This window comes from Laetiporus sulphureus (genome assembly GCF_001632365.1).
Source record: "Laetiporus sulphureus 93-53 unplaced genomic scaffold LAESUscaffold_61, whole genome shotgun sequence".
In the NCBI taxonomy this organism is placed as follows: domain Eukaryota; kingdom Fungi; phylum Basidiomycota; class Agaricomycetes; order Polyporales; family Laetiporaceae; genus Laetiporus; species Laetiporus sulphureus.
Window position 1 is genome coordinate 77,548 of NW_024468570.1, and position 27,641 is coordinate 105,188.

The window sequence follows — 27,641 nt, forward strand, 5'->3', positions numbered from 1 at the left end:
TCAGAACTAATAAGATACGCATGGTGTCGGCTTTCTTCCGTTGATGATCAAATTCTGACATCTATAACTTAGGAGAAATAAATTTAGAACACACCACTCGTAGTAAGGTCATGATGTCAAGCAGGATACGCGAGACAACACCTACATATTGTACATTAGCAAGCGATAACATTAGCAAACATTGAAAGGTGCTCACGATCAGTATGCGAAAGCCATGTTGTTCCATAATCAGCATATAAGAACAACAGGCAGAGATGTCCACCGTCATACGCCATATAAGGCGACCTTGAGAAACTTCTGGCGGTGCGGGAGGAGTTACTCAGGTTGTTGGAAGCGACAATATCTCGATGCAGAGATGACGAAGTTCAGCTCCCTAAGCCAATGTCGAAGCTGCAACGCACGTCAGAATCGCCGAGGCACGACAATCCTGGCCGTGGGACCATGATGATCAATGAAAATCGTCAAAGTGGCAAATCCTGCCATCAATCACTGTCCAGGGGGTGATTATATGCATGCCCGGTATTTCATAGTCCATGCGTGTCCGAAAGTAACGACAGCGTCGAAAGTCCATGGTCACTAACAACCAAGTCCGTCCGTATCCGTTCTTTGCCATCATGCGAGGTAGGCGAATCCCACCACTATAATACAAAGCGCAATCAGGAACGTGGTGAGCGCCGCGTCGAATCGACTTACAATGGTTCTCCACTGAAAATGCATTTGATATTTCTCGTGATCAGTAAGCTAACAGGAGAATGTAAGACAGCAGTACGCACTATCATACGCCGAGTATGCGCCCTCGAGGAACTTTTGCCCGAGATCGAAGAATTCCGGACCACCAGGCGCGATCCACGTATGCGTCATGTTGTCCGTAATGTTCAGAGCGCCAAACAGGCTCGTCGGCACGATATACCTGCTCAACAGCAGCGACCGGTCAGAAAACACGATGCCCCTGCCAAACGTTCACACACGAACCTCGATGCCGGAATCGAGAAGTTCAGATTCCCGATGCCGATGCCGAGATCGGGAAGGTTGTCCGCGGTCATGTTGGATGGGAAGATGATGCACCCCTCGAGCGCGGAGTGATTGTCGATTGTCGCACCCGCGACGCTGTCGACGATCGTGAAGAAGCCATCGCTGCAAAATGCATCTTGTCAGGGCCTCGTTTCGCAGAGATCTGCAGAACGTAACCATACTTGGGGACCGCAATGGGGAGCACACCGGTGTCCGTGCGTGCAGCGATCGACCCGCTCGCAAGAACCTGGTCGCCCCAGCTGAAGCTCGACGCCTATGGAACAATATCACGTAAATGCATCAGCCCGGGGGCCCATCACTCATCTCGCATCGCTACACGCACATTGAACTCCCAATGGAAGTTGATCGGCTCGGTCTGCTCCAGCCACGTCACATCGCCACTAATCTTGCTCTCATCTACGCCCCCAAACGCGATCTCACCTGATCCCTCGGGGACGCCAGTCTCGCTGAGCGGACTGACGTAGATCCCAAACACAGGCTTTTCGATCGTGCCCTCCGCCACAAGGCTCTCGACAAAGGTCGGCGTGCTCGTATATCCGGATACTTCACCGGCATTGGAACCGGAGGGGCCAAGACCGACTGCGGGCAGGTACGGGGTTACATGAGTTGGAGTGTTCCACTTCGGGATTGCAAGTGTGAAATATGGAAGGAGCGAGACTCACGGATGCCGTCGATAGGCTTCTCGAGCGTGAAGCCGTACGACCAGTTTGCGGCTCCGATGATCTGTGAGTCCACGGTGGCGCTACCGATTGTCACTCGGTCGATGTATGCGGTGCCGCTGACGCCACCTGCGCCGTACCTACGACCCTCGTTGTCAGCAATGCTTTTTACGCGGAACGCCATATGCATACCCGACGCTGAATGTTTGGTTGGTCCTGCACGTTGTCAGATGAGCAGTGCGGATTGCCATGAGTTGTGTAGCCACCTACACTTGAGTGTACGCTCCTGGGACGTAGGCCGACTCGCCTCCCACCCATAAGATCGCGCTTCCGGTGTCAATGAGTACCTCGCTGAATGTCTGATTGTCGCCAGCTTGCACTGTACATGCCATATCTATGAGAAACGTGTTGTGGCCCCTCGAACAGCCTGTACCGACCTGTAGCCACAACTTTCAGCGCAGCATTAGCCAAAGGCGCGGAGGCGTCTGCAATCCACAAATGTCATGACAGGTTATTGAGATATCTGCGATACTGCCTACATACTATAGAGGCTCGTAGTTCCCGATCTACGAAACCAAACTGATCAGACATGCCACGCAAGGCGAATCACATTCGGAGTACGTACGCAAGAGTGGACTTGAAGGGAGCCTTGAGCGTACCAGCGGCACTCGCTTGATTCGCAGCAAGCAGACACAGCGCAAAGGCTGCGCGAAAACCTGAGCCCGAATGGAGAAACATACCGTCGGAAAGTCTCGCGAGGCGTCCAATAACTAAGGGTGATTAAAGTACTGAGCCAAAGGAGCGGTCGAACGCCGCGGCGTTCAGGTTGAGCAGACGGTGGCGTCCGAAAGGGAGGTGGAGATTGCAGAGGGTGTGAGGGTGCGAGTCGAAGAGCAACTCGCAATGGGGTCTCGCACATTGTGGGGCTTTCAACAGAGAAGCGTCGTTGCCGTGCTACCGGTCCGAGAATCGCCCCAGACCTCTTCATCTCAGACTTTTCTTCCCTCGAACCACACGGAAGACATCCACGCATAAGATGAGGCTCTGTCGTCGAGTCGGGCTCATGAACGATAAGTATATTGCACGTAGATCATGATCCTCATGCTGCTGGCGAATTGTCGACTTGCGCAAGAATTATCGTGATGAACAGGATCAAGATGAAATTATGATGGTGGTTTGAGATTGCAATATCGTTTCATTTTCGAGACAACGGGGTGACACAGCTTCGTGCAGAAAACCAGGCCATCAACGGAGTTCTCTGCTTATTGGAAGGAGGAGCAATCAGTGATAGTGTTTCGCGCCAAGCCCACAAAAAGTTATGGTGTGTCTCTAAGCACAGTAACAAACGCTTCTAAGTGTGGGAATCCGAGCAGTAGTGATCGCGACAACGTGAATGGCACGACGCGCAAAGAGTTGCCCTCACAGCCAAACTTACCGTCGTCGTCGTCACCGCCCTCGTTCTCGCCCTCGTCCGCGTACCATCACACCACCGCTCTCTCCGTTAAGAGCAGCGAACGTTTTGCCGCTTATCATCACGTCCATCCCGCCCAATCGTACCCATTACCACCACCCATCGCACCGCATATCAGCAGAATGTACGCCCACCCTTGCGATCCGTCCCGTCCGCGCTGATCAGCCCCACTGCGCAGGCCGCTGCCCGACGAGCATCCTCGCCAGAGCGTCGCGAACCTCATCGGCCGCTTCGAGCAGCAGACCAAGCGGCAGTCCCTCACTGGCTCGCCCGCCCCCGCCACGCCCTCGCGCACCTCCAGCGTCGCCTCCCACCTCACCGGCGACTCCGCCATGGAGGAGCTCAAGGAGAAGCGTGAATGGCCTCCACGTCCGAAGCCCACCGTCGCTACGTTGACATCGGATGCTGATCCGACGGTCCCACTCTTGCCATCAAACGAGAGCAAACCCACGTCGCCCCAGGCCGAGCATGCGATAGCTTCGGGCCCAATATCGCCCGTGTCCGACCCACGCTCCTCTGGCCCACTCTCGGATCCCCTGCCCTCTCCTCCAGAGACAGCTGTCCCCGTCCCCAAAGCCCCGCCGGCGCGCCAGTCGAGCATGGGCATCATTGGACGTCCGTCCAAGACCACAACAGCCAACAAGCACACTCCCACCACCCGCACGCCCGTGCGCACAGCTACAAAATCCCCACCTAGCTCCTTCCACGGCGAGCCTACCACAGCCTCCCCATCAAAGTCTTCTACCGCGTCTAAGCCGCAGCTCGCATCCGCCTCCGCCTCCGCATCTGCATCTACGCCGCCCCGGTCGCGCCCGTCCTCGTACATCTCCCATGTTATTTCCACACCTGCACGCCCAAAGACCCCATCGAGCAAGCCCCCAGCGCGCCCAAAGACTTCCTCGGGCTCGAGCAAGCCGCCAAACGCGACAAGCACAGCTAACGCCACCGCGCCCGCCCGGCCAAAGACGTCCGGCTCAGGTTTATTCGCTCCAACCGCAGCGTCCCTCGCTCGCGCGCGCAACGCAGAAGCCTCCTCCGTCCCTGCCGTTCCGCGCAAGGCTGTGTCCGCGTCTGATCGGCTGAGCAAGCCGACCGCGGCGAGTCTGAGCAAGGCGCGTGCGCCTGCGGCCGCGGCTGCAGCTGCGTCTACAACGGTGACGCCTGCGAAGAGTGTCGCGGCTTCGAGAGGGGCTGCGCCTGCGAGGAGAGCGGTTCCTGCGCTGGGTGCGGTGAGAGGAGCGGCGTCTGCGAGAGGGGGCCCGGCGAAGACAAGAGGCGCAGCGACAGCGGGTGCAAAGGCGAAGGCCGCGCCAGCTTCTTCGGCAACAGCAGTGGCGGAGCCTGAGCCCTCCCATGCACACGAAGAGGCCGGTGTGCAGGATCACGAAGAGATCTCCACGGAAGTCCACGAGTCCGAGCACGAGCACGAATGTGAGCACGAGCACGAGGAGCAACCCCAGAGCCCGATCAGCCCCGTCGAGGCGCACGGGCAAGAAAACTCGGACAGCACGCTGATCGACGAGCGGCACGGGGCCGCGGAGGTGAAGCATGAGGAGGCGGGGAAGGAGGTCGTCGAGATGGTCGAGCAGGGAGCGCATGAAGAGGGAAGAGAGGAAAGTGATCATGAGGAGCCAGAGCCGGAGGCTGTCCTGACGGAAGAGCCTGAACATGAACATCAGCATGTGGACGAAGAGGGTGCATTCGAGCCCGTTGAGCCCGGATCGTATGGGGCTTTTTCAGAATCGGAAACGGAAACCGAACCAGAAACAGAAGTGCACGAGCACGAGCAAGAGTACGCGAACGGGAAGACGACGCCGACGCCGACGCCGGCGCCGAAAGGCAGGGACGAGCTGGAAGACCTCGTGAACATGCTCGAGGACGCGCGCATGCGCCCGATGAGCATGACGGTCATCCCAGACGAGATAATGGAGATCCCAGACGAGATCGATTGATGGCACTTCGTGTCCGTGTTCGTGTGGTATCAGCGGGCAGGCCCACTGGTATTGAATATTGGTAGCTTGTTGCTTTTTCGTCAATTGTTTGGGACCGTGGCTGGCTGGGTCGGATTGGGATTGGGATTGGACTTTGACTTTGACGTTGAATGTAGAGGGGTTGTCTTGACCCGCGAGAGAATGGGTGGAACGCAGAAGGATACTTGGGGATGTGCTATATCGCAATACCTCACTCACTGACCATGATTGGTTGATTGACCGTTTGCGCTGTCTCTAAGCCGCTAGCTAGAGTACGCTGTGCAGTCGCATTCGTTCGTGCAGATAATAATCATCGTTGTTGATTGCACAACTGGCATGCTTGTCTGAATCTGTGGACTTAGATTCCATGATTCCATGGAGTATTGTGCTGCATACTGATAGGACGTGCGTGTTCAGTAGTAAGGCGGCGGAACTTGCGACAAAATCATTTTCCCTCCACAATGGACTCATTCGCGCCATGATTCACTGCTCTCAATCCTTGCATTCATGATATTCTGACGATCACTGGCGATCATCGATCATCGCGGATTGTACATATAGAACGAAAACCAGTATCCAGTACAAGTATACTAACAACCACCCGATCCATCCGGGATGTTATAGCGGGTCAACGATCCAATCAACCTCGAGAGAGACAGAGCCAGTAGCGATAACGTTACACTAATGCACATATTTATATATAGGCGGCCGCCAAGTCCGTTACGCAACGCAGGGGGAATGGTACAAAAAACTTGAAGTTTTGCGAGGATCGAGAGCTTGCGTGTGTGTGGGTGCAAATACAGTGGTCGATAGTGGGCAGGGGAGACGCGCGGAGAGGAGGTAGAGACGCAAGCGGCGGGTTTTGAACTTGAGAGCCGAGAGCGGGAAACAGAGGCAGCGCAGATGGCTGCAGAAGAGTGTAAAATATGCGAAGCAGCACGGCCGTTTACTTTTGGAGGGCTATCCAAAGGAGTTATCGTTTGCGAACGACACTTGGCGAGGGGTATCGTGGAGGTCCACCAGCTTAGCAAGGGGAGCAGAGCAAACACGGCGGAGGATGAAACGCGCAGAGGTGAGGCCGCAGAGATATCGCCCAACATCGGCTCAGTTGAAACCATCAAAGTGCCCCTTCAAAATCCGCTCGCCCATCGGCGATGGTGCACGCGGCTGCCTCTGTGACCCGGGACTAATCGTATGTGCCCTCCTCGGCCTTCTTTGCGCATTCGCCGGCGCCGACCCGTTCATGGCCTGTGCAGTCGTCGGCGTAGCAGGCGAATTCGGCGGCGGAGTCGAGCCGTGCTCCACTCGGCCTCCGTTGCCCGTCGACTTCCCAACGAACGGAGGAATCTGTGGCTGAGAACCAGAGCGAGTCAGAGACATGAACAGACAAGAGACATAAAGAAGGTGATCTACTCACCCTTGCGAGAGCACCGCCGAGAGAGAGGCGGCGGAGCATACCCGCGGCCCTGTCATGCTGTTCAGGCGGGGGCGGCGCGGATCCCTGTACGAAGCGTTCGGCACCGGCCCAATTGGTGCTGGCGCGGCGGGCATGCTTCGACGGGACCGGCTGCTGGCCGTAGGGATACTCGTCTTCTGTCATATTGGCATATGTCAGTACCTTATCTTACTAGCTCACACCACCCGCTGCTTCGGCTTCGCGCGAATGCCGCCGAACAGGGGTGCCTTCGCATGCGTATGCGAAGCCAAGCAGCGAAGTCCGAAGACAAGAGGGGACACAGCATGCATACCTTCGACGACAGGGGGCGCGAGCGGGCGCCGGAAGGGGAAGGTACTTGAGGGAGACTTGGGCGAGGACTGGCCGAGAAAGTAGGACAGGATAGTAGGCGACGTCGACGGCGAGATCGGCGCGATGCGCGGTGGATTGCCCATACTCGCGCCTGCGCCAGGCGCGAGGGGCGTTGTCGGCGAGGCGGATGAGTCAGAGGACTCAGAGACGGAGGACGAACGGCGGCGGCCGTGGCCTTCAATTGCGATGGGCTGGGTGGGTGAGCTTGAGACGGGCGCCATGGGTGTGTTCGACGTCGGCAGCAGGTTCAACGTTATGTGCGTGGTGAGTGGGTGGAAGCGAGAGCGGGGGTGAGAGAGGGGCAGCGGGAGGCAGTTGGGCGGGTCTGGTGACCGGCGGGTGGCTTATGAACAAATGTGTACAGGCTCCGATCAAATGCGTAGCACCGTGCCAGACCGTGCCTGCGCTTCTTTCCCAGCAGCTCCATCCTCCTTCGTCCTCGCTCCGCCGGCGGCGCCCCATTCCACTTTAAGCCTATCTCCGCCTGAATGCAATTCTCCAGCCACCACATTCGCGATACACGTCGATCGAGTGGAAATATCACATGCACATGAATGCCCATAAGCTTAAGCATACCGTTGCATCGTTCCTCCCCCATTCCATGTAAGCACGCAACGCAACAAGTGCGCCGTGGCCAGGAGAGTCTCGCTGAGGCCAGAGTCGCAGCGAGCAACCCCCTCGGCAACGCTCTCCATTGTCGGCCCCCAGCTTCCTACGCTAGCCGGCCCACGCCAGGGTTCTCCCGCCTTCCTCAGGTCACGCCTCTCCCAGCACAGCGGATGCAGCGTGAATATGTATAGGTCGGCTCCGCGGTCTTGGGCGGGAAAATCCCTTGGGAGGGTGTGTGAAACGAAGTCGCACCGAGTGTATGGCTACGAGTCGTTTCGTAAGTGGCAGGACTCTTCACGCTCGTGGTCTCGCTGCGTATCTGTCCGAACGGTGCTCGCGAACGATCGTGAAGACTCTATGGTCGAGCCCGAGGGTTCCAGTGAATTGCGGCGAGTTCCTTTCCCAGCAATGGCCGAATACGAGCACGAACTCTAGGCTACCCATGACATCAACAGGAGGCACACCGTGCTTCTCTCTTCACACCTGGGGCCGCGCGAAGTAGCGGCAGCTAAGGTATAGGCATCACCTTATTCCACGTAGCATCATCAGGAGCATTGCGGCTTCTAGCGTCTGTGCTAAATGTGTCTCTGCAGATCGTGCACCATACCTGGCGAGAACTTAGACTTTGGGTCTTGGGCAGATGACAGCACGAGATGCTCACTGGGAGATGAATGCAACCGACACAGACGATCGCGCTCGTTGATTGACGGGCGCATACATTTGAGGAACTCAACCTCGACGTCTTGTCGTTCTGAGATCGCGTCGAGAAAGTGCGCTTTAGCTCTCGGTAAATTAGCCCTAAACGGATTCACGACAGCACAACCTACTCACCGGCAGGCAGACAGATGACCTGGCGTTCAATTGATCAGAAGATACGTCCTCGAGGAATTTTACGTTGCATAGAATGTACACTTCAGCCATCTTCGTTGTTCTTTACCTCTCCCAGATCCTTAATGAAGTAGCGCCATCGACCCGGTGGGGAGATTGCAGTCGTTCCTCTATTAGGTGGGCTAAGCGATCACCAACCTTGCAGCCCAGGAAGCGCGTCGTACAGGTCACAAGCCACAAGATCTAAATACCCCGGGCTCTCATCGCAATAGAGACCAGCGCGAGCGCTCGTACAAGTGGTATGATGAGCCTTGTATGGTCAGCGAGCATCCGCGCTCAGAACTCGGCACGCTCTTCCTCGGACCTCGTAGTTATGCAGGCGCCCCCCGGAATGTCGATACGGGCCGGTTTCGACACCCAGCACACGAAGAGCCCTAACGTGAGAGCGGTGATCAACGGAAGTAATGCCCAATGACTAGAGGGTAGACAGCGCAACTTGCACACCGGCGGGTAACCCACCCCATAACGCGTTCCTCCTACTAGCTCACCAACGCCCATCCCGCGCATTCCCCAACACAGCCCGTCCAATCACGAATCGCCAACCCCGCGCCAGATCGCGAAGCTTGTTACCCCGCAGCGTCAGGGAAGGACGAGCACGCGACCGCCCCGCCTGCCAATCTGCCCTTCCGCACACATCAGGTGGGCAGCCTCGTGTGCGGTTGCGAGCAGGTACGATTGGATGGAATGGGACGCTCCCGAGACCGGGTCTGATCTGGGTGCCTGGAACAAGTGTCGCAATTGGTTGCAGGCCGCGGGTGCGTCGGAGGTGTTCTTTGACTCCGCTGTTAAATAGCTGCGGGTAGACAGGTTGGGCACGACGGTGACCCAGGGAGGGGTATCGGTACCGGCAAGCCACGATAGTTCGCGCAGAGGAGGTGGGGCTGGAGATCGCCGGAACATGGTGAACGAGACGAGACGAAGAGAATGAGCCAGATTGAGAAAAGCATTTTGCGTTCTTTGAAAGTTGAAGCATGAGCGCTGCCCGACGGGAGCCGACGGGACATGAGACGCACGCCATTATCTGGGCGGAAAGTCTGCATTTTGAGACGTCGAACCGAGGGTGAGGATATCACAACGCAGACAGCAGCTGGATCCGCGGAGTATCACAGCTTGGATACTGCAAAATCAACGTGGATACTGAGACCTAATTTACATGGTGGTGCGATTAAAGGAGATGTTGGGCAGTTCAAGTAGAGAGACTAAGAGACATAACGCAGACTACATGCTAATAAGCACACCGTGTAAAGCGCGGTAGCAATGGTATGCAACGGGCTCACCTCCTCGCCTTCCCAACGTCAAGTATTCGCCAACGATCCGTTCGAAAGACCCTGCATTTCACAAGAACGGACCTCAGCGGACTTGTTGAATTCGGTTCGTTTTCATGTAGTCTAATCCGAATGTTCCAATCTAGACACAGACGAAGAGCTCGGAAGTGCGATGCCAGGAAAGACACATTTATTCCAGCATAGCGAAGCAAAAAGCAAGCGAGTTGTAGACTAGCTAACACAGCCCAACAGACTCCTCGCCAACAAGGCACACAGGATCCACAGCCTTTGCAAATAGCCTTCAAAATTGTACGAACCACCGACCCGTCCCCTCGCCACGGAAACAAATCACGACAGAGGAGACACCAGGTACTGAGACGTCCGCCTTGCTCTTGACACGGCCTGACACTCGAACGGCCGCGTAGCACGCGCAGCTATGAGCAACATGGGGAAGATCGTGGCCGTGTCGCCGCACTGAAGAAAGCGGCAAAATTGCGGCGCGACTTATGTGGACGCGAGGTGGCGTGGGAAGATGAGGGCAGGCAGGGTGGAATAATTCGAGAAAGGCGTTTTAACTTGATTGGGTAATTTAACCTTTCCCATTGAGACTTTCATAGATAAATCGATACATTAAGGTTTTGAGATGTACAGGAAAATGAAGGTCAGGAAGTTTGCTCGGACTCAGGTTGAAATCGAGGCGTCGAGAAAGTGCGGCCTGCGATTACTTTCGTTAAAAAAATCGGAACCGCTGCAGTCAGGACGCGTCTGTGGCACGGTCGCGGCGCACGCCTTTCGAGCGCCTGCCATCACCCTCCGAGATGTTGAATTGGTGTCCATTCCAAGAATCCCATCCGAAGATTCAGGCTCATCGCAGACGTCTCGTTGCTTTTTGAGCTCAGTGTACCTCTCTTCTATCCGCTCCATGCTCTGCATACCCAATTTTTTTCACCGACGACACGACTCCTTGAGCGATCCTTGATAAATATCGATGCATCGGTCCTTATGCGTATTTCCTTAGCAATAAACCTTACAGACAGGAAGAAGACATGCCGACATCTCGTGATGCGAAGTATGCGTGCGTTCGTGCAGTTCACTGAGCCACGGCGGTTCTCACGTCATACACACACGTCTCAGTGAGCCCTCCTTCCTTCGACGTGTATCGTTGTCACGGCCGCTTTTATTCATCATCTCTCCAATTTCATCCTTCATGCAAGATTCAGTTACAGCATTGCCAACGCTGGCCTACAGGATCAATTATTCCGTGAAATTTGATCCTGCCTCGCGGGCAATTGGAAATGATCATCCCGGAAAGCGCGTTGACATGCGTTCATATGTTTCGATGAGTGTTGCATCAAGGTGCTTAGCAGCGAAACAATTGTTTCATCGCACGCGAGATGAGACGCATGTCAGAATGTACTTCAGTACGCGTTCTTCCCGCTGCTCAAGAAGAATGGACCCGCTGGCGGGAAAGCTAGACTGTCAGCGGCTGACTAGCATCCGAATGGATTGTCGTTAGGCTAATTACCTTACAGATCACCTCTTCTCATACCAGCGTCAATCGGTTGCGTCTTGTCATACCAGGCATGGATCCGACATATGAGCTTCCGTCGTGCAATGAAAGGGAAGCTGAGGCGCAATTAAGGAGCGCAGGCATCCGGCAGTGAGGTTGGGTGTGTTCCGGCGTTCATGACAGGCTGGCCGCAGATCGACAGCGAGTACAGCCTGTAGGCCATGCCCTTGACAGTCAGGGGCCCATGCACCTGAAAGTTGGAAGTCGAATTCCACAAGATCACGTCCAGACCAGCGTCGGAGCACCCAACAAACCTAGATCAGTGAGATGGAACAGGTTTCCCGAGAGACCATTTCATCACCCGGGCTGTCGTCGGATATCGCCACCAGAGTTGCGTCTCACGCTATTCGCAGGCACCGTCGAGATTACGATAGATCGTTGACTCAAGTGCCTGTTGTGTGATTGATCGGACGCGCTCGAACACGTAGGTGACTGCCACGCCACAGGCACGTCTCCCGCAGATTGTCAACTTCGACTGGGAAGAAATATTCGTGCATTCCGAAGTAGGAAGTGTACGCTTCAAGTTCATTCAGGTGCCGTTTTCGTTGACGTCTGCGTGATATGGTCAAACATTGTGAGCCAAGTCGTACCTGTTTCGCGAAACTCACTGGTGGCAGATGAACCGGTTTGTACCAGCGGGCGATGAAGCATTATGTCATGATGGAATATGGGCCTATAAAGAAGCCAATTTTTTTACCACTTCATAATCCACAGTCCGACTCCCTCTCTGCCTAGACATGTCTACCGCCACATCTGAAGCAATTATTCTATTGGAAGAAAAGTGTGTCTCTTCAGATAGTTTGGACGTACTGCATTGAAAGATGTGTTATCAGTTTTACACAAAGCTGCGCTCTTGTCGTCGGTGCCGGTCAATCGGTATTTCTCGTTTGTTGTTGACTGGTTGACGACTTCCATTCAAACAGCGCTCATATTCTTTGACCATGTCGTAACATTCTGTCAGGAGGTCAAACTATTCTGGGGCGAGCGCTCGTTCTCTGCATGGTTGTTCTTTGCCAATCGGATGCTTGCACTGGTCTATGCTAGCGTCTCTGTTCGGTCCGTCGTGAACTTTCATTCAGTAACGGTGCGCTATTTGATACCACCTCGATTACATATGTCTCGGACTTATCGATATTCAAGAGGTGATCTGTTCCTTGCTGTCATATCTATTCATATCTGATTGTTGTTATATCATAGTTGCATGGCAAATTTTATGACGAGCAATCTGGTTTTCACTCTCATAGGGCTGATCTCAGGGGGTAGGCTGGCATGCTTTATGACAAATTATCAGAGCTTAAAGGGCAGCAAAGTGGTTACAGTGTTACGAGTATATGCCGTGACAGGCGGCGATCGACGACCTGTTATGCTCCTCACATTGATAACGGTCCTCAACGTGGCCTTCAATGTCTCTATTGGTGCGCTTCCTCCTGATCGGGACATAGCCTTGATTGACCTACGATGAATTCATGAGAAGTTTTCGGCCTTGAATCATCATATTCCGTGATCATACTGGCTGGAATGGCCATGTGCTCTTCGTCCACCACTTCAAGTTCAGCGCAAGATATTGGTACAAAGTGTGTAAGACCAGTATCATCATTAAATCCCTACTTGCTAATCTGTTTATCGATAGATGTGAGTCCGAACTCAAGAATGCTTCTCGCCACACTTCTTTGATGATCCAACTGCAGTGGAAACGGCCAATTCCGTCTGTGTTATAGCTGCCAGCATCCTTTCACTCGCAGTTCTTTGGCGCAAGCTATATATCAATCATAAACCAGCCACCGTTGACCTCCTGGCTGCGAGGAATCCTTCACTTGCAGCACTACTGCTCAGAGATGGTACGGCTATCGGATAATGACATGGATTTCTGACCTCAAACACATCTGTATCCACCATCTTCACAGGCACAATTCAATTGACGTGAGAAGCGAAATCGGGAACAGTTTGACAACGTCTAAAGCATATTATTTAGAGCATTGCTTCTACTCAATTTATGTATAACTGTATTGAACTTCCTGGATGTCGTAAGTGCATGTTCATTCCACCCAGGCCGTGTTTTCTGCAAGATGCTAATCACTCTGCTGTACACGACTGTGCATATGGCAGAGTGCTCAAGAGATCGTCGGTTATTTGCAAACCTCGTGAAGCATTCTTCTTACGTTTTCTCTACTAACGGCACACTGATAAACTTCACAGACTCGCTCCTGTCCTGATCTCCCGTGTCCTCCTCAATGTCCGAGCCGCAGCGCGGTCCACACGAGGAGAGCAGTCCCAAACACCGTCTTTCGTCCGGTCGCAGCATGGACCGCAGAGACAAGCGGACGTCGAAAACATGTCATTCGAATTGAACATCCTGAGAAGTACCGAACAAGCCCCGGAGAGCGATCGCTCTCACCCGCAACACTCTATTGAACAAGATCAATTTATTGCTGAACCGCGAAGCGTATCGCGCAATGTTGTTACTGCCGGCGGTGCTCATCAGGACGTGAATGAGAAAGAGGGGATAGACGATGTCGAGGAAGAAACGCGGTCGGATTGGGAGGACGACGAGTAAGGGGAGAGAATGAGTGTCCGAGCCGCGCTGTCGGATTCGCGGTGATTGTGCTTTTGCTTGCTATTTGTGAGTGGCACATCAATCTCGTACCCTCCCTCTCATCGGTTGCATTTCGCAGACCTTCTACGCAAAATTTCTTCTTCATTTTTTCTCTTTGCGCCGTACAATGTGGCCATTCGCGATTCAAGCTTCGTCACAGGGCTTCACAGCCAATCTCAGCGGACATACCTCGCACTATATATCTTGTATAAAATGTTTCTTCTTCAACTATGCGTGTTACGTGTATCTGTCGCAATGGAACGCCTGAGCGCGTCTCAATTCACTTATTTTTCGTTCGACAAGGTTCTCACATCTGTTCCACGCGCATGATCTGTCATTTGGGTTCCAAGTACGCCTGCTTTTATCTCATGCCGTTCCCCTCCGTTCTCGATGGTTCGTAATGAGCGGCTGGACAGTGCGCGAACTGAAATGACAGGCGGGACCGTGAGTATGCGATCTGCGTCGTATGTGGTTGAGAAAAGCCTGTGCATCATCTGCATGCACTGAATTGATGCAGCATTCGGTGTCACCACAGTGGTCTTCACTCGTCTACTGGAGACCTCGGCGTTATGGCTAAGAAGGATATTTATTCTTGTGTCATGATATCACAACAGGCTCGGCGTCACTTCGTCCTAAAATTGAGCTGAACCGCGTTCTTTATTCTGTCTCAAGAGAGGATCCGGGTCGTCCGATTGCGAAGCTCCTCAAAGTGTACTTTTACCCGATTGATCGCTTTCGGACAGGATAAACAATGATGATCGAGCCGAACAAGGACCTAGCCACTTCACAAGTTGAACCAAGCGAAAGGGATCGTGCTCCTTCACTCCCATCCATCAGCTCTCATTTCTCAACTTCTGCCTGCACCTTACTAGCAGCTTAGTACTCCATCACAGCTATCTTGCCAGCAGCCATCAAGAGAATCTCGATTGATCTACGTGCGAAGTGTTCTAGACTGACTAGCTGATCCGTCCTTTCATCGACACTGTATTCAGCTAACATCATGTTATCATCTGCACTGTCGACTATTCTTGAAGATCCGGTGAGCAAACATATATTGTATCGTCTTGAACCGGTGGGTTGATTTCAAATCGAGCTGAAATTCGGAATGTGAGAATGTTAACGGTAGCTATACAGGACGTCGCTAATGCCTCCTCTCTCCTGCTCGTCCGCGCTATTCAATATCGAATATCCTCACCATCTACTCCTATTTGGCATCATCTCGTGCCGGCGTCATGTTCCAGCCGTCCATGCTGTCCACCTCCACTGCCTTTTTACAGGCTCCTACACCCGACCATAATAATGAGCCCGAGCTACAGATCGACGAGGACGCAACATACGTTGACTCACTCGACGACACAGAGCAAGCGCTACTACAGACCGAGAAGGAATCGCTCTCCACACGCCGCAGAGGCATCACGCCCAGACTCCTCGCCGCTGCGAGATATATACTCCATGCTTCCTTCTCCGCCCTCGTCTCTTGCGCGAGCATGCTCTTCGGATACTACGGCGTCGGACGGTCCGGGCACGCGTTCATTATCACAGGCTGGACGGTATTCCGCGCTTCTCTGGGTGGTCTCGTTCTCGGTTCTCTGGGTTGGCTCGTGATCGCCCTCGCCCACCACTTGAAAGACCATCTCGACGGACGACCGTCGGACGTGTCTATTCCTATGGCTGACGATAGCGATCATCGAGGCTCAGCCAAGTGGTTCGCGCTCGCGGGTCCTCCATCGTTCTTCGGGTACGCGCTGGGCACCGCGATCCTGCGCATCGTGCATGCCTCGCATCCTGACCTTTTCCCGTATCCGGTGATTGTTGGCATAATCGGTACTGTTCTCCTGTTATTGTTTTGTATGTTCGGCTTGATCGCGTTCGCGATCATGACCTGGTTGATCGTTTAATGTAATTGCCCATTCGATTATGTACCATATCTTGCCAGACCATATCCGAGTCGAACACATTCGCCTTGGATAAACTGAGCAATCTGGTAGATCGGCTTTCTCTGAAGAAGGACCAGCGGCTTATTGATTGTCACTGACTACAACAACACTTGCTCGTTAACCTCATCTACTATTCTCTGACTATCGCGCCGAACACACTTCTCATGGCATTTGCGACATCCTCACCGGTCATTCGGAACCGGGCGTGCGGATGCAGCGCCGACACCCCAAGTATTGCTATCAGCCTTGGACCAACGAGAGTGAAGGCTACAGCTGCAATGACCATTTTGGTTTGAGACGCCCTATAAGTAACACATGAGTATCAATCCTCAATGGCGTCTACGGGTTTATACACGACGCACCTTTCAATATAAAGCCTTTCATCACTGAACACGATCTAGGTGCAGGGCGGCTGCATGGAGACGATGAAGGTTGACGCGACGACAACGTTCGTTTCATCGTTGCATCCCCCACAATCGCCTCTGACTCTTGCCGCTTGTCGCGCACGTCACGCAAGATATAGTCGCTGCCACACCACAACGCAGCGCACTTCGTCAAGCCATATGGTACGATTCCATGCGCCTGATGAGATTCTGCAAGCCGATGCTCGCTGGAAGCCTGGAACTTCACGGTTGCGGGAATAGATGCTGTGTATTCTCAAGATCGTCAAACTCACATTATCCGCGGGTACAGCAGGAAACGTACCGATTTTCATCGTAAGAAAGCGATCAGAATTAAATTGACAATTCAGCCACATCTGAAGTACGTCCATTCACGCGACAGTGCTTCGATCCGCCAGTCTCTCCATTCGTCTCCGAAACACTGTCTCTGATCACTTCACCCGAACGAAAGCAGCAGAAGAAAGAACGAACCTCAAGTCCTTTTATCAGATCCCGTTCATCATGTTCTTATGCCGAACTTTATTTATGCGATCTTTCATGACGGGATTGAACGCCGCTCGCAGAGCAAGCAGGAAACGTTTCGCGGCGTATAAGCAGGTCTATTGCGTCTAATTATCCTTTTGCACGATCGCAGTTAATTCCCTCCAATCCGCGCTGACTCGACACATCCCGCTGAAAGCTCCATCCTCCTTGGATATCAAGGCCTTTGGGGTGTCAAACTCCAGGATCTCTCCGTTGCCCATGACAAGGACGCGGTCGTAGTCCAATACCGTTTTGAGTCGATGGGCGATTGTGATTACTATGGCCCCGGTGAACACTTCACGAATAGTTCGTTGAATCTATTGCGTGATCAATTAATCACGAACGAACAGCGTAGCGCAATCTCTCACCTCGTCGTCGAGCTTAGAGTCTATCTGCGAAGTTGCCTCGTCCATTATTACTATATTACTCCGTCGTAGCACAGCGCGCGCCATTGCAACTAGCTGTCGCTCGCCAGCGCTCAGCGAGCCAATTTGACTGATCGGCATGTCCAACGCAATTTCGCTTTCTCCAGATTTGCCGGTTGAGCGGCGCAGGATGGACGTCAAATGACATCTTTCCAATACATCCCAGCATTCCTCGTCAGTGTGCTCGTCGAAAGGGTCGAGATTGCTCCTGATCGTCCCCGAGAAAAGTGAGACATCTTGACTGATGATCGTCTTCGAAGACCGTCTAAGAGATGCTGGCAGTCCGAGACAAGCAATAAACTTACAATTCTAGTTCGCAAGTCATCCAAGCCGATTTTACTGATGTCGACACCGTCTATTCTGTAGGATTTGAGTCAGGAGGACGCATCTTAGGCGGAGATACCACCTCACATGATTCTTCCTTCACTTGGTTCTATGATCCGTAACAATGAGAGCGCAAGAGTCGATTTCCCTATCAAACCGTATATATTATCTTTGCCTGAGTCGCACGTGCATGATCTCACCTGATCCCGTTCTGCCAACCTGAATGCGAAGAAAGGATTCAGCCAAAGGCGAAGGTGTTGTGAATTAAGTACTGACAATTCCGATCTTTTCTGTAGGTCTCACAGTGAATGACACGTGCTGCAGTACTGCTGGAAGCGCTGGGGCATATTGCACAACAAGATCTTGCACCACGAGCTCTCCGTTACTCGATGGCCAATATGCCGGCGGTCTACTATCCGGCAGGATTGCAGGTGCTTCTTGAGGTGCGACTAGATATTCCACTATACGCTCAACAGAGTTGAAGTCGAGTTCAAGCTGTGCAAGAACGCTGAAACGAGTGTTTCAGAGTATTCAGTTTGGTGCTGACAGGGAACGAGCTAGCAATGCGTACCGTACGAGATCTCTCGATGCATCCGCAAATACTCCTGCTTGCACGATCACTAAGGCGGCGAAGCCGGAGGATACAGAGGTCCACAAGGCGAACGTCGTCGTCAGGAATACCACCACCGATCCGAGGCCTGACACGGCGACTTCAGGAGAATGGATCACGAGAGACGTTGCAGCACACTTACAATCGTATCTCCATTGCAACCATGCGGACACAAGCCACTGCATGAGAGGGATAACAATTAAATTAGACGGCCGCAGATCAACGACTATGCGACGTACATAGACATGATCAAATGACTGGAACTTATCCACACGTTGGTAGAATCTATCCTGATATCTCTGCTCCATACCAAACGCACGAACGTGAGCCAATCCTCTCAGCAGCTCGTCAAAACCAGCGAACGCGGGCGAAAGAGAGACCGATTCAAGCCGTCTGAGATCGCGCGACGCTCGCACGTATGGCGGGGCAAGCCGGATGTACAGCCAAGCAATGAACAGAGCAAAGGGTGCAAATGAAGGTACGACCCACAAAATCACGCATAAGGAGGCGAGGAAGTTGAGACATCCCGAGAGTGCCGCACGGGCAGAGGCTTGCAATGCATAGTCAACCGTGTTGATGTCTGACGTGAATCGGTTGAGTATCCGTCCGATCGGGGTGACGTCGAAGAATCGGGAAGGAGCAGCAGTGAGCCTTTGGAGCATAGATGCAAACAGGGATCGAGAGGCTTGAAGGCTCGCATAGAATCCAAGGGAGATATAGGCGATCACGGAAAACGCGCCCGATAGGGAGATGCACAGAAAGATCACTAGCCAGGGTCTGACGTCGAGCTCCGGCGGAGGAAGGCGTTCCCAGATCGGCGGAACGCGTATAAGGGCTCGCATGATGGAAGATCCACTGCGCTCATAGGCCTCACCCCATCTCGCTAAAAAGAACTGCGCGATGGTGTCAGCATGGTTCTCCATAACTTCACGACATATAAATGTACCTGATTGCCGATCGTGATCAGGCGGATGAGTATCATCAGGACTATCGTCAGGAACCAGGAGAAGATGCCAGCAGCCCGTATATAGGTCAAGTAAGTCTGCAAAGACACCCGACCCTCTGCACGAGCTTCGGCTTCGATCAGCTTCCCGTTCGCGGGTTCGGGCTTTGAGTCAGTTTCTTGCTCGCCGCTGAGTAGGTCAGCTTCATTCACAACAACAGCCGCCGAGGATGAGGCAGGAGATGTCTGTGGTTCTACCGTCAAGTCTTCTGCTTCTACGAACGTTGTAAGTTGGCCCTGTCGCTGCAAGTCTTGGATAGATCCCTGGCGGACAACAGTGCCGCTCGAGAGCTCGACGAGGTAGGATGCAATGGGAAGGCAAAGACTAATGTGATGCGTCACCAAAATGATGGTCCGGTTTTTGGCTAGTTCTCCCGAAAGCGCTTTCTTGACGAGATGCTGAGCGGTGTGCATGTCGACGGCAGCTAGACTTTAGAACATGGGAAGTACGATCAGCAACGTGCGTGAGAATGTACTCACGGATCATCGAGTAGGATGCACTGCAGACACATGAGCATTGGTGACGCATATGGCAGAGGTTCTCGTACCGTTGCTTGGGAGTATAAGGCTCGTGCCAGCGCAATACGGGCCCTCTGTCCACCCGACAGTGTGATTCCCTTCTCACCAATTTCTACATCGCTGTCAACTTATTGCACCGGAAATTGCATTCCAGAAAACAGTACCTGTCTGATCGCCGGCGTCGAATATTTCTAGATCGTGGACAAGCGCGCAAGCCTCGATGACTGCCTGGTACCGTTGTTCATCGTAGCCATATGCACAGCTGAAGATTATGTTTTCTCGGATTGTCGCATGTTCAAGCCCTGTGAACGGTGAGAAGGAATGCAGGTGGAGAACATAACTTTGAACGAACATGGATTCTGCGCGCAATATGCTACTCTGTGACCGGACTTGTTTAAGATGACACGTCCAGACAAGCAATGCATCTCTAGAAATCACGTCAGCAAGCTTTAATTGGTGTCTCGCCGCAGCACATACCGCCGAGGAGAGCAGCTAATAAAGCACTCTTGCCAGATCCGGTCGCCCCGCTGACCAAAGTCAACTTGCCTTCGGGAAACCGTATGTTCAGTGGGCCCAGCTGAAACCTTGACGGGGTGTCTTTTGGAGAGACATCCCACTCAAACCGGGCATCCTCAAAACTGATTTCGTCTTGATCGATGGTCTCCGAACTGGGCGGCTTCTTCAAGGAAGACGCCCAGTCGGGCACCTCCGCCTCTTTGAGGAACGCCTCTATACGCTGCATACTGACGTATGCTATTCATGCGTCAATAGAGTTCCTGTTAGCCAGTAAGTCGCGTGCCACATACCACGGAACAAAGCGAAAAGTTGTCCGGGCAGTGCCGTCATCGGCCCCTGCAAATACGAGAACAGCGCAATCGATGTGAATGCCTTCGCCACTGTCAGTTTCTCGCCTGCAATGAGGGTATAGCACAGGAACACAGCGACAGCTGTCGCCGACGGCATCCAGGACCAGATGAAGACGATCAGCACGGAGACGATATTGTCTTTCACGCGCCACTTCAACTCGGTCTCTCTTGCTTCTTTTACACGCTCTGTCCACCGTGTTTCTAGTGAAAGCGTGGTTATGATGAGCGGCACTTTGATTGGCGCAGTGTTCGGTGCTCACCCCATCCATAAAACTTGAGGAAACGGATGTTCTGGAACAGCTCGTTCACAAGACTCATTCGCTTATCTCTTATTTTCCAGGAGTTTCTCGTGATCTGCAAGCCCAATCGTTACTACTCGTCAACCATGACTGAGTGTACAACCGTACATAGATCGAAAACTTCATGAGCGGGTAATTGAGGACGTATGCGACCAGCACAACGGCGACAGCTGCGAGCGAGCTCCAGCCCAGGATCCTGTGCATGTCATGGGTGAGGAGAATGCGATAGGATGTGTTGCTGCTCACTGATACAGGTAGAACATAGCGATCACCAGGCGGACGGGGGCAGTGAAGACTCCCGAGAATTCCCAGAACCGTTGCGCCACGGCATAGGCGTCGCCTCTGCATAGACGATCAGACGCATACTGTATGACCGTGAGAGGTTGACATACTGCATCAAGTTGACGATCTTGCCAAGGTCAGCGTTCTCGTTCTCTTCACCGTCGTGAGAGCTCTTTCCGCCGACATCTCGTCTCGTCAGTGCCCTTAAATGCGCCAGTCAACAACGTGGCATTCAGCAAACTGGTCGGACACCTACTTGTAGTGCAACGCGCAGAACAGCTGGCCCCGTGTACGCTCATAGCATCGACGCGTGTACCACGTCTGATAGAGGTCCACTTGTGCGAACGACAGATTGGCCAGGAAGGCTACCAGCGCGAATACGTACGCGGCGCGCCTTGATTCCGGAGATGGGTCCGCGAGCGCGGACAGGATTTGCTGCAGTGCGAAGGGAGGGACGAAACCTGCGACAGCTCAGCACCCCTGTCCGTTCATCATTTAGTCAGAGTCATACCAAACACGGCGCTCCACATTTCTAGCACGATGTCAAGGATCAGATCCAGAGAGTTCGAGACTAACAGGAAGCGTAGGAGGGAGTGGGTGGGGTGCCTGATGAACGACTCTCAATTCGGATAGGAGTGTGGTGACCGTTAGCGGGCTTACTGCTCTCTGTATCTGAGATACTTGCTGAAGACGTTCTTGTGCTTGAAGTACGGGGACAAGCTCCACACGTCGCCTTCATTCAGCGTCCGCTTCTGGGCCACTGAGAATATCGGCTCAACGAACGAGAAGTTCGACCAGGACAACAAGTCTGCGCTGTCCTCCGGCATGCACAGCTCATTTGAGGGCACCTGCTTTCAACGCTGTAGCGGTACGCGCGGCATACAGCAATGGTTACTCACACCTGTGCCCTGTGCGACGTTGCCAGCAGGTAATACAGCCTCCAGCGGAAAGGAGCTTGCCACCCAAGCGAGCGCCATGGGCCAAGCTACTCGCACGAAGTTCAATAGCGTCAACCCGACGCCTACCTCGCCATCAAGGAGGCCCATCGTCAAATCCACCAGAGCAGCGACAGCGTGAGTCAGATAGAATAAAACTAAGAGGTACGGAGGGGTAGTAGGAGGCTTGAAGAGCACTCTCGTAGAGGCGTAAAACTGCGAAACGTTCGTCCGTCTATGTCTCACTCAGCCAGCGTATGGAAAATGGAAAGCGCGTACCCATGTCACCGACGCGACCACCGCCTCCAATGCCATACTGCGGTCGTCTATCGCCCTTGCGTACACAAATGCCGCAATCCACGCCATGCATTCCAGTGCAGCACCGAGGACGAGCGCCCTGCGCTTCCACGTCGCCGGCGGAGGAGCGCGTTCCGGACATTCCTCCAGATCGTCCAGCGTCAGGAAGTTGCGGAAAGGCGACAAGACTGCCCTGAACGTCCTGCGGAGGGCCTTGTGAATTGGGATAAAGGACGAGACGTCTTTGAAGAGCATGAGCAGTCCAGCCACCGTAGGAATGATCGTCCCTAGGATCATCGTATGCGCTGCAGGTGAGGGCCAGGGCTGGAGTCTTCCTGACATCTCAAGAACGCCGTCTGGTGGTACGCTGCCAGCATCCTGGACAACTTGCGTCCAACTCATGCTAGCTGTAGATGGCAAGGAGGAGCGCGGAGAGCGTTAACGCCGCCTCCAGCGCCACTTAGGCTGGCTCGTACATATATGCGCGCGTAACCCTCGCCGTCACGAAAGTACTACATAATTTGTTTGTCGCGACCAGACTCTAAGTATCGCTACATCCTGTTTTGACGTCTGTACAGTATCTAATACGTACGCTGAGGGGCTTCTATCTATCGCTTCGCTTCACAAAAACAAGGCGATATAATCAACCTGACGAGGCGATACGATAGCACAGCCGTGGTTGACGTCAAGGAACGTGAACCGTGGAGGGATTCGAGAATGACGAATAACGGACTGCCTGCGATGGAACACATTGCATCCGTGGTGTTCGGCAAAGAGAATATTTTGCCGTTTTCGCAGCTCAGACTGACAGCCAAGGAGCACGAGGTGAGCGCGGATTGAAGCCAAGAAGCATCTGGATTCCCTGCAAGATGCTTGCATTCTGCGATGAAATTTGAGGATGAACGTGTCGAGCGCAGTGTTTGAAGAGCCTTATTAGTGAGCTTCGCATAGTGGTGCAGCAGAATGAGCGGAACGCTCTCAAAAATGGCCGAGCAGCGCGTTGTTGGATGGGCATGAAGAGGAATCAGCGCTCAGCAATAGCATAAGCATAACAGACGCGTATGACAGACGTATATTATTGGATTTGTCGAAAAGCTTCCATGCGCGTGAGGTACTTGAAGTGCAGTAAACAGGCGGCAATGATGGACCGCCGATAATCTGACAAGGAGTGCGACGGCCGCGTCACAGAGAGAAGCACAGTGCAGGCGCATAGACACCACCGAGCGATCCAGCGGGTGGCAATGGCAGTGGCTGTCGCCGCAGTAACAGAGACGTGGCAGCGCTGGACTCGGCCGGGCAAACACCATGGTGACAGGTGTGGTCAGGAGGACAGCGAGTGTTCGGCCGTCGGTCGGTGGAATGTTGGCCACATCCCGAGCTCGTAATGCGAGTTAGTAACGAGCAGACGGTCGTGAGGAGAGCAGTAGCGGCCAAGTCGCGGATCATGCAGGGACAGTGCCTTAGGTTGCTCAGAAAGTCACACCGACGACAGGAGGCGTTCCCGTATGTTGGCTGTCATGAGAGCGGGGGAGGTCTAACGGATCATGAAACGCCATCCATTGGCCGCTCATGCTCATATCAAGAGATGAGCCGGCGTTCAGCGGTGTCGAAATAGAGATGGTGCCATGGGGTAGTGCACTGGGGAAACGGCACCATGAGAATACCGTCGGATCTTGTTTCGCTTGCAACTCCCGCTGGAATCGCCGCATGTGCAGGAAACAGCCTGACACGTTCACTAGCCCTGAGGAGGTCCTGTTCCATTTTTTGCATGAACTTGGAGCGACAGAAGATCATCAGTGAGGTAAAAGGCGCTCAACGTCGTAGCATAAAACCCCGCAGTAGATCCCTGCTTTCTCGTGTTTCACGTCCTGTTCCCCCAGCTTCCCCGCAAAAGCGTCAGCGTTGACGACGAGAACCGCGAATCAGAGACCAGCAGTGTGGGCGAGTTGAGAGCTGAAGGAAAAGAGACGAGAATAGCGCTGGTCGGCAACGCGCTCCGAGCTCACGTTCTCGCATTTGCTATACTCCACCGCTTTTGACCCTCTACGTCTTTGTCTCAACAAGGCATATAATACCCTGCATTTTGTGTTCGTCTCTCACCATCTCGCGCTCCTTCCTTTCGTCTCTACCCTCGTCTCACCCGGGAGCGCTGCCGAACTACACAGGCCTCTTTGACTGCATTCGTTCAATTTTTTCTATTCGAGTCGGCCAGAGCACCGATCCCGCACTCTGTATCGTATCTACCATGGCCCCAGCATTGACCCATCCTACGGGTGTGACTTTTGTCGACGACGCCCAACGCCCTGTCCACACCGAAGCGGCCGACTATTATGGCGGCGAGGAGCGGTTCAGCCGATCACGAACATACAGCGCGGTGAGTCTTATTTCCTTCCGTCGACCGTCATCTTGATCTTATTGTCCTTCATCTCCAGTCGTTTGCCCATGCTTATGACCCAAGGCGTGCCCCGGCTTTCGAGAACGTTGGGCATCAGAGACGGAGGCGCATGTCCCATGATGAGCAGCCCAGTGGGCCGCGACGGTTCTTGATCGACGTAGAGGAGACGATCCGTGTTGTTCTTGAGCAAGAAGATACCGATGGTGACTTCCAGATCAGCGTCACTGATGCGGGCCCGAAACTGATGTCGCTGGGGACTGCCACCAGCAATGGATTCAAGACTTTTGATATCAGGGTAAGTCGCGACGGCACTTTCTGCTGGATTCATTTCTGATCAGCGATCGTAGGGAACATATATGCTATCAAACCTGTTGCAGGAGCTCGCTCTTGCGCGTGACCACGGCAGAAAACGTATCGTGCTCGATGAAGCCCGTCTAACTGAGAACCCAGTCGATCGTCTTTCGCGCATGATCAAGAACTCGTTCTGGCACGCCCTGACCCGTCGCATCGACGGCGACGGTCTTGAGATCATCTGCGCAGACCCGAAGAACCGAACCGGTCGCGTCAACCCGCGCATTTATATACCACATGGCGAGCCTGCGATGGCTGAGTATTATTCAAAAGTAGCGGCGGAGAAGCCGCACCTCAACCTGGATGTGCAGGTGCTGCCGCCAAAGCCAGATGATCAGTACTTTGTGAAGAGTTTGAACCGCAAGCCGGGTATCCTTGCCCTGGCGATGAACGAGATCGATGATGGCAAAGGTGGAAAGACATTGAAGGGCATACCATTCGTCGTCCCAGGTGCTCGGTTCAATGAGGTCAGTCCAGTGACCACGTCGCACGCGCATTGAGCTGACCTTTCCGGCAGTTGTACAACTGGGACTCGTATTTCATCTCGCTCGGCCTGCTGGTGGATGGATATGTCAACATGGCCAAGGGCATGGTGGACCACTTCATCTTCGAGATCAAGCACTACGGCAAGATCTTGAACGGAAGCCGGAGCTACTACCTCTGCCGCACGCAGCCACCCTTCTTGACCGACATGGCCCTCCAAATCTACAACCAGCTGGACCGGACAGATATGGAGGCGAACCGCGCCTGGTTGAAGCGTGCTATCCAGGCAGCTATCAAGGAGTACCACACGATCTGGGTTGCGGAGCCTCGCATGGACCCTAAGACGGGACTGTCGCGCTACCGCCCGGACGGCGTCGGCATTCCTCCCGAGACGGAGGCGACGCACTTCACGCACATCCTCGAGCCGTACGCTGCGAAGCACGGGATCTCTGTGCTCGAGTTCAGCGAGAAATACAACAACGGGATCATCAAGGAGCCGGAGCTGGACGAGTACTTCCTGCACGACCGCGCGGTGCGCGAGTCGGGACACGACACGACGTATCGCTTCGAGAAGCGCTGCGCAAACCTCGGCACGATCGATTTGCAGGCGTTGCTGTATAAGTACGAGGTCGACATCGGCACGGCCATTCGAGAAGTATTCGACGACGAGCTCGAGCTCGAGGAGGACTTCCCGCTCGCGCCGTTCCCGCCATCGCCCGAGACGTACGCGAGTCCTCACCGTGAGAGCTCGCGCGCGAGGCCGCAGACGAGCGCGATCTGGTTCCAGCGCGCCGAGTTCCGGAAGAAGATGATCGACAAGTACTGCTGGAACGAGAGCAAGAGCCTGTACTTTGATTACGACACCGTGCAAGAGAAGCAGATTTTGTATGAGAGCGTCACTGCGTTCTGGACGCTGTGGGCGGGATGTGCGAGCGAGGAACAGTGCTGGAAACTCATGTGAGCGGTTGCTGCCCAACTTCAATTTGTATCCTCGCAACTGACGCCCTATTAATGCCGCGTTCGCAGCACCCATTCATTGAAAAAATTCGAAGTCTTGGGTGGGCTCGTCTCGGGTACAGAGGAGTCTCGAGGAAAGATTTCGCTTGACAGGCCGAATCGTCAATGGGACTACCCGTAAGTCCCCATGCGTTTTTACCCCATTTTACAGCAACACTGATGTATCGGCTTGTTCAGCTACGCATGGTAAATTTTTCTTCTCAGCGCTTCACCGTGCGACAAGGTTGACATGTGCACTTTTTAGGCCCCCTCATCAGATCATGGCATGGGTCGGTCTCGAACGCTATGGGTATCTCGAGGAAGCACAGAGGCTGGCCTACAGGTGGCTGTACATGTGAGTGTCGCATTCTCAAGGCGTCATTGATCGTAGTCAGCTGATGGAGTATTGAATAGGATGACGACGGCGTTTGTGGACTTTAACGGCGTGGTTCCCGAAAAGGTGAGTGTTCTTGGTGCCTTTTAGCTTCGTCCTTTTACTCATCGCTCGTTCCTATAGTTTGACGCGGTCAAGCTTTCTCATCTCGTGGACGCCGAGTATGGTAATCAGGGTGTCGATTTCAAGATGGTGCCTAGGGAAGGGTTCGGCTGGATGAATGGTAAGTAGCGATACGTTCCAAAGCTTGCATGAATATTCACTGTCGAGAGTGCAGCCGCCTACCAAGTCGGCCTGACTTTCCTCTCCACTGGTATGCGCCGCGCGGTATCAGCATGTACAAGTCCGGAAGTGGTCTTCGGCGCATCAGCGAACCAACAGCCCGTCAACGCTCCTGCATTCTCAACACCCACAGATGCACTCGACCTCGCTTTGGGGTCGTTACAGCTCAATCCCTCTCATCCTATCGCAGACGCCCAACACTCAAGCTCCAAGTAGAGCGGCTCGTCAGCTCTTCATACCATTTCTCGCTGTATGATAAATCACCGCCCAGGTTGTGGGCGTAATCTCTCCCTTGTTCAACGGACCGAGCTCACGATTCGTTTGTCAATGTTCCATTCAGCACAGGCCGATTCATCATTTCCTCTTCTCTTAGATTTAGACGCCTGCTCTTCTCATGTAGAATATCCCGTATGTACATACTATTAGCAGCAGCCGCCTGTACATGTTCAGCTTCAC

At 53.7% G+C, this 27,641-nt stretch overlaps 9 protein-coding genes across 9 annotated transcripts; 5 read left to right on the forward strand and 4 right to left on the reverse strand.

Annotated features, from left to right (window-relative positions):
• Positions 1–441: 441 nt before the first annotated feature.
• On the reverse strand, positions 442–2,648 carry LAESUDRAFT_731244 (acid protease). Its single transcript, XM_040910004.1, has 12 exons — positions 2,317–2,648; positions 2,235–2,257; positions 2,129–2,176; positions 1,962–2,070; positions 1,884–1,907; positions 1,695–1,831; positions 1,355–1,611; positions 1,194–1,285; positions 973–1,134; positions 774–910; positions 694–705; positions 442–638 (listed from the first exon to the last, which is right to left on the reverse strand). The coding sequence occupies exons 1-12, from the start codon at positions 2,427–2,429 to the stop codon at positions 613–615; spliced, it is 1,140 nt and encodes a 379-aa protein (XP_040759128.1). The 5' UTR covers positions 2,430–2,648; the 3' UTR covers positions 442–612.
• Positions 2,649–3,252: 604 nt separating this feature from the next.
• Positions 3,253–5,468, forward strand: LAESUDRAFT_731245 (uncharacterized protein). Its single transcript, XM_040910005.1, has 2 exons — positions 3,253–3,286; positions 3,341–5,468. Coding segments are annotated over exons 1-2 (1,776 nt in total). The 5' UTR covers positions 3,253–3,284; the 3' UTR covers positions 5,115–5,468.
• Positions 5,469–5,924: 456 nt separating this feature from the next.
• Positions 5,925–7,445, reverse strand: LAESUDRAFT_482325 (uncharacterized protein). The gene is made up of 3 exons (XM_040902631.1): positions 6,881–7,445; positions 6,550–6,722; positions 5,925–6,485 (listed from the first exon to the last, which is right to left on the reverse strand). The coding sequence occupies exons 1-3, from the start codon at positions 7,158–7,160 to the stop codon at positions 6,237–6,239; spliced, it is 702 nt and encodes a 233-aa protein (XP_040759130.1). The 5' UTR covers positions 7,161–7,445; the 3' UTR covers positions 5,925–6,236.
• Positions 7,446–9,554: 2,109 nt separating this feature from the next.
• Positions 9,555–10,170, forward strand: LAESUDRAFT_731251 (uncharacterized protein). Its single transcript, XM_040910006.1, has 2 exons — positions 9,555–9,654; positions 9,714–10,170. Exons 1-2 carry the CDS (start codon positions 9,590–9,592, stop codon positions 9,826–9,828), a joined length of 180 nt encoding a protein of 59 aa, XP_040759131.1. The 5' UTR covers positions 9,555–9,589; the 3' UTR covers positions 9,829–10,170.
• A 1,598-nt stretch (positions 10,171–11,768) lies between these two features.
• On the forward strand, positions 11,769–13,941 carry LAESUDRAFT_482537 (uncharacterized protein). Its single transcript, XM_040902632.1, has 11 exons — positions 11,769–12,052; positions 12,105–12,147; positions 12,233–12,327; positions 12,469–12,530; positions 12,582–12,686; positions 12,746–12,847; positions 12,960–13,109; positions 13,176–13,191; positions 13,244–13,295; positions 13,378–13,412; positions 13,468–13,941. Exons 1-11 carry the CDS (start codon positions 12,009–12,011, stop codon positions 13,823–13,825), a joined length of 1,062 nt encoding a protein of 353 aa, XP_040759132.1. The 5' UTR covers positions 11,769–12,008; the 3' UTR covers positions 13,826–13,941.
• A 967-nt stretch (positions 13,942–14,908) lies between these two features.
• On the forward strand, positions 14,909–15,774 carry LAESUDRAFT_731252 (uncharacterized protein). The gene is made up of 2 exons (XM_040910007.1): positions 14,909–14,936; positions 14,999–15,774. Exon 2 carries the CDS (start codon positions 15,097–15,099, stop codon positions 15,760–15,762), a length of 666 nt encoding a protein of 221 aa, XP_040759133.1. The 5' UTR covers positions 14,909–14,936; positions 14,999–15,096; the 3' UTR covers positions 15,763–15,774.
• Positions 15,775–16,810: 1,036 nt separating this feature from the next.
• On the reverse strand, positions 16,811–21,879 carry LAESUDRAFT_739182 (uncharacterized protein; the record flags this gene model as incomplete). The annotated part of the gene is made up of 22 exons (XM_040910980.1): positions 16,811–17,041; positions 17,093–17,401; positions 17,455–17,509; positions 17,561–17,621; positions 17,746–17,981; positions 18,045–18,171; positions 18,226–18,262; positions 18,323–18,976; positions 19,030–19,516; positions 19,567–19,586; positions 19,635–19,717; positions 19,770–19,907; positions 19,958–20,032; positions 20,083–20,358; positions 20,412–20,672; positions 20,732–20,825; positions 20,879–20,966; positions 21,017–21,112; positions 21,163–21,255; positions 21,309–21,513; positions 21,564–21,658; positions 21,713–21,879. The coding sequence occupies 22 exons, from the start codon at positions 21,877–21,879 to the stop codon at positions 16,811–16,813; spliced, it is 3,888 nt and encodes a 1,295-aa protein (XP_040759134.1).
• Positions 21,880–22,181: 302 nt separating this feature from the next.
• On the reverse strand, positions 22,182–22,731 carry LAESUDRAFT_482639 (uncharacterized protein). The gene has a single exon (XM_040902633.1). The coding sequence runs from the start codon at positions 22,684–22,686 to the stop codon at positions 22,234–22,236; it is 453 nt and encodes a 150-aa protein (XP_040759135.1). The 5' UTR covers positions 22,687–22,731; the 3' UTR covers positions 22,182–22,233.
• Positions 22,732–24,529: 1,798 nt separating this feature from the next.
• On the forward strand, positions 24,530–27,401 carry LAESUDRAFT_763777 (glycoside hydrolase family 37 protein; the record flags this gene model as incomplete). Its single annotated transcript, XM_040913330.1, has 10 exons — positions 24,530–24,658; positions 24,717–24,974; positions 25,027–25,497; positions 25,548–26,470; positions 26,540–26,647; positions 26,708–26,716; positions 26,775–26,864; positions 26,924–26,969; positions 27,027–27,126; positions 27,181–27,401. The coding sequence occupies 10 exons, from the start codon at positions 24,530–24,532 to the stop codon at positions 27,399–27,401; spliced, it is 2,355 nt and encodes a 784-aa protein (XP_040759136.1).
• Between the last annotated feature and the right edge of the window lie 240 nt (positions 27,402–27,641).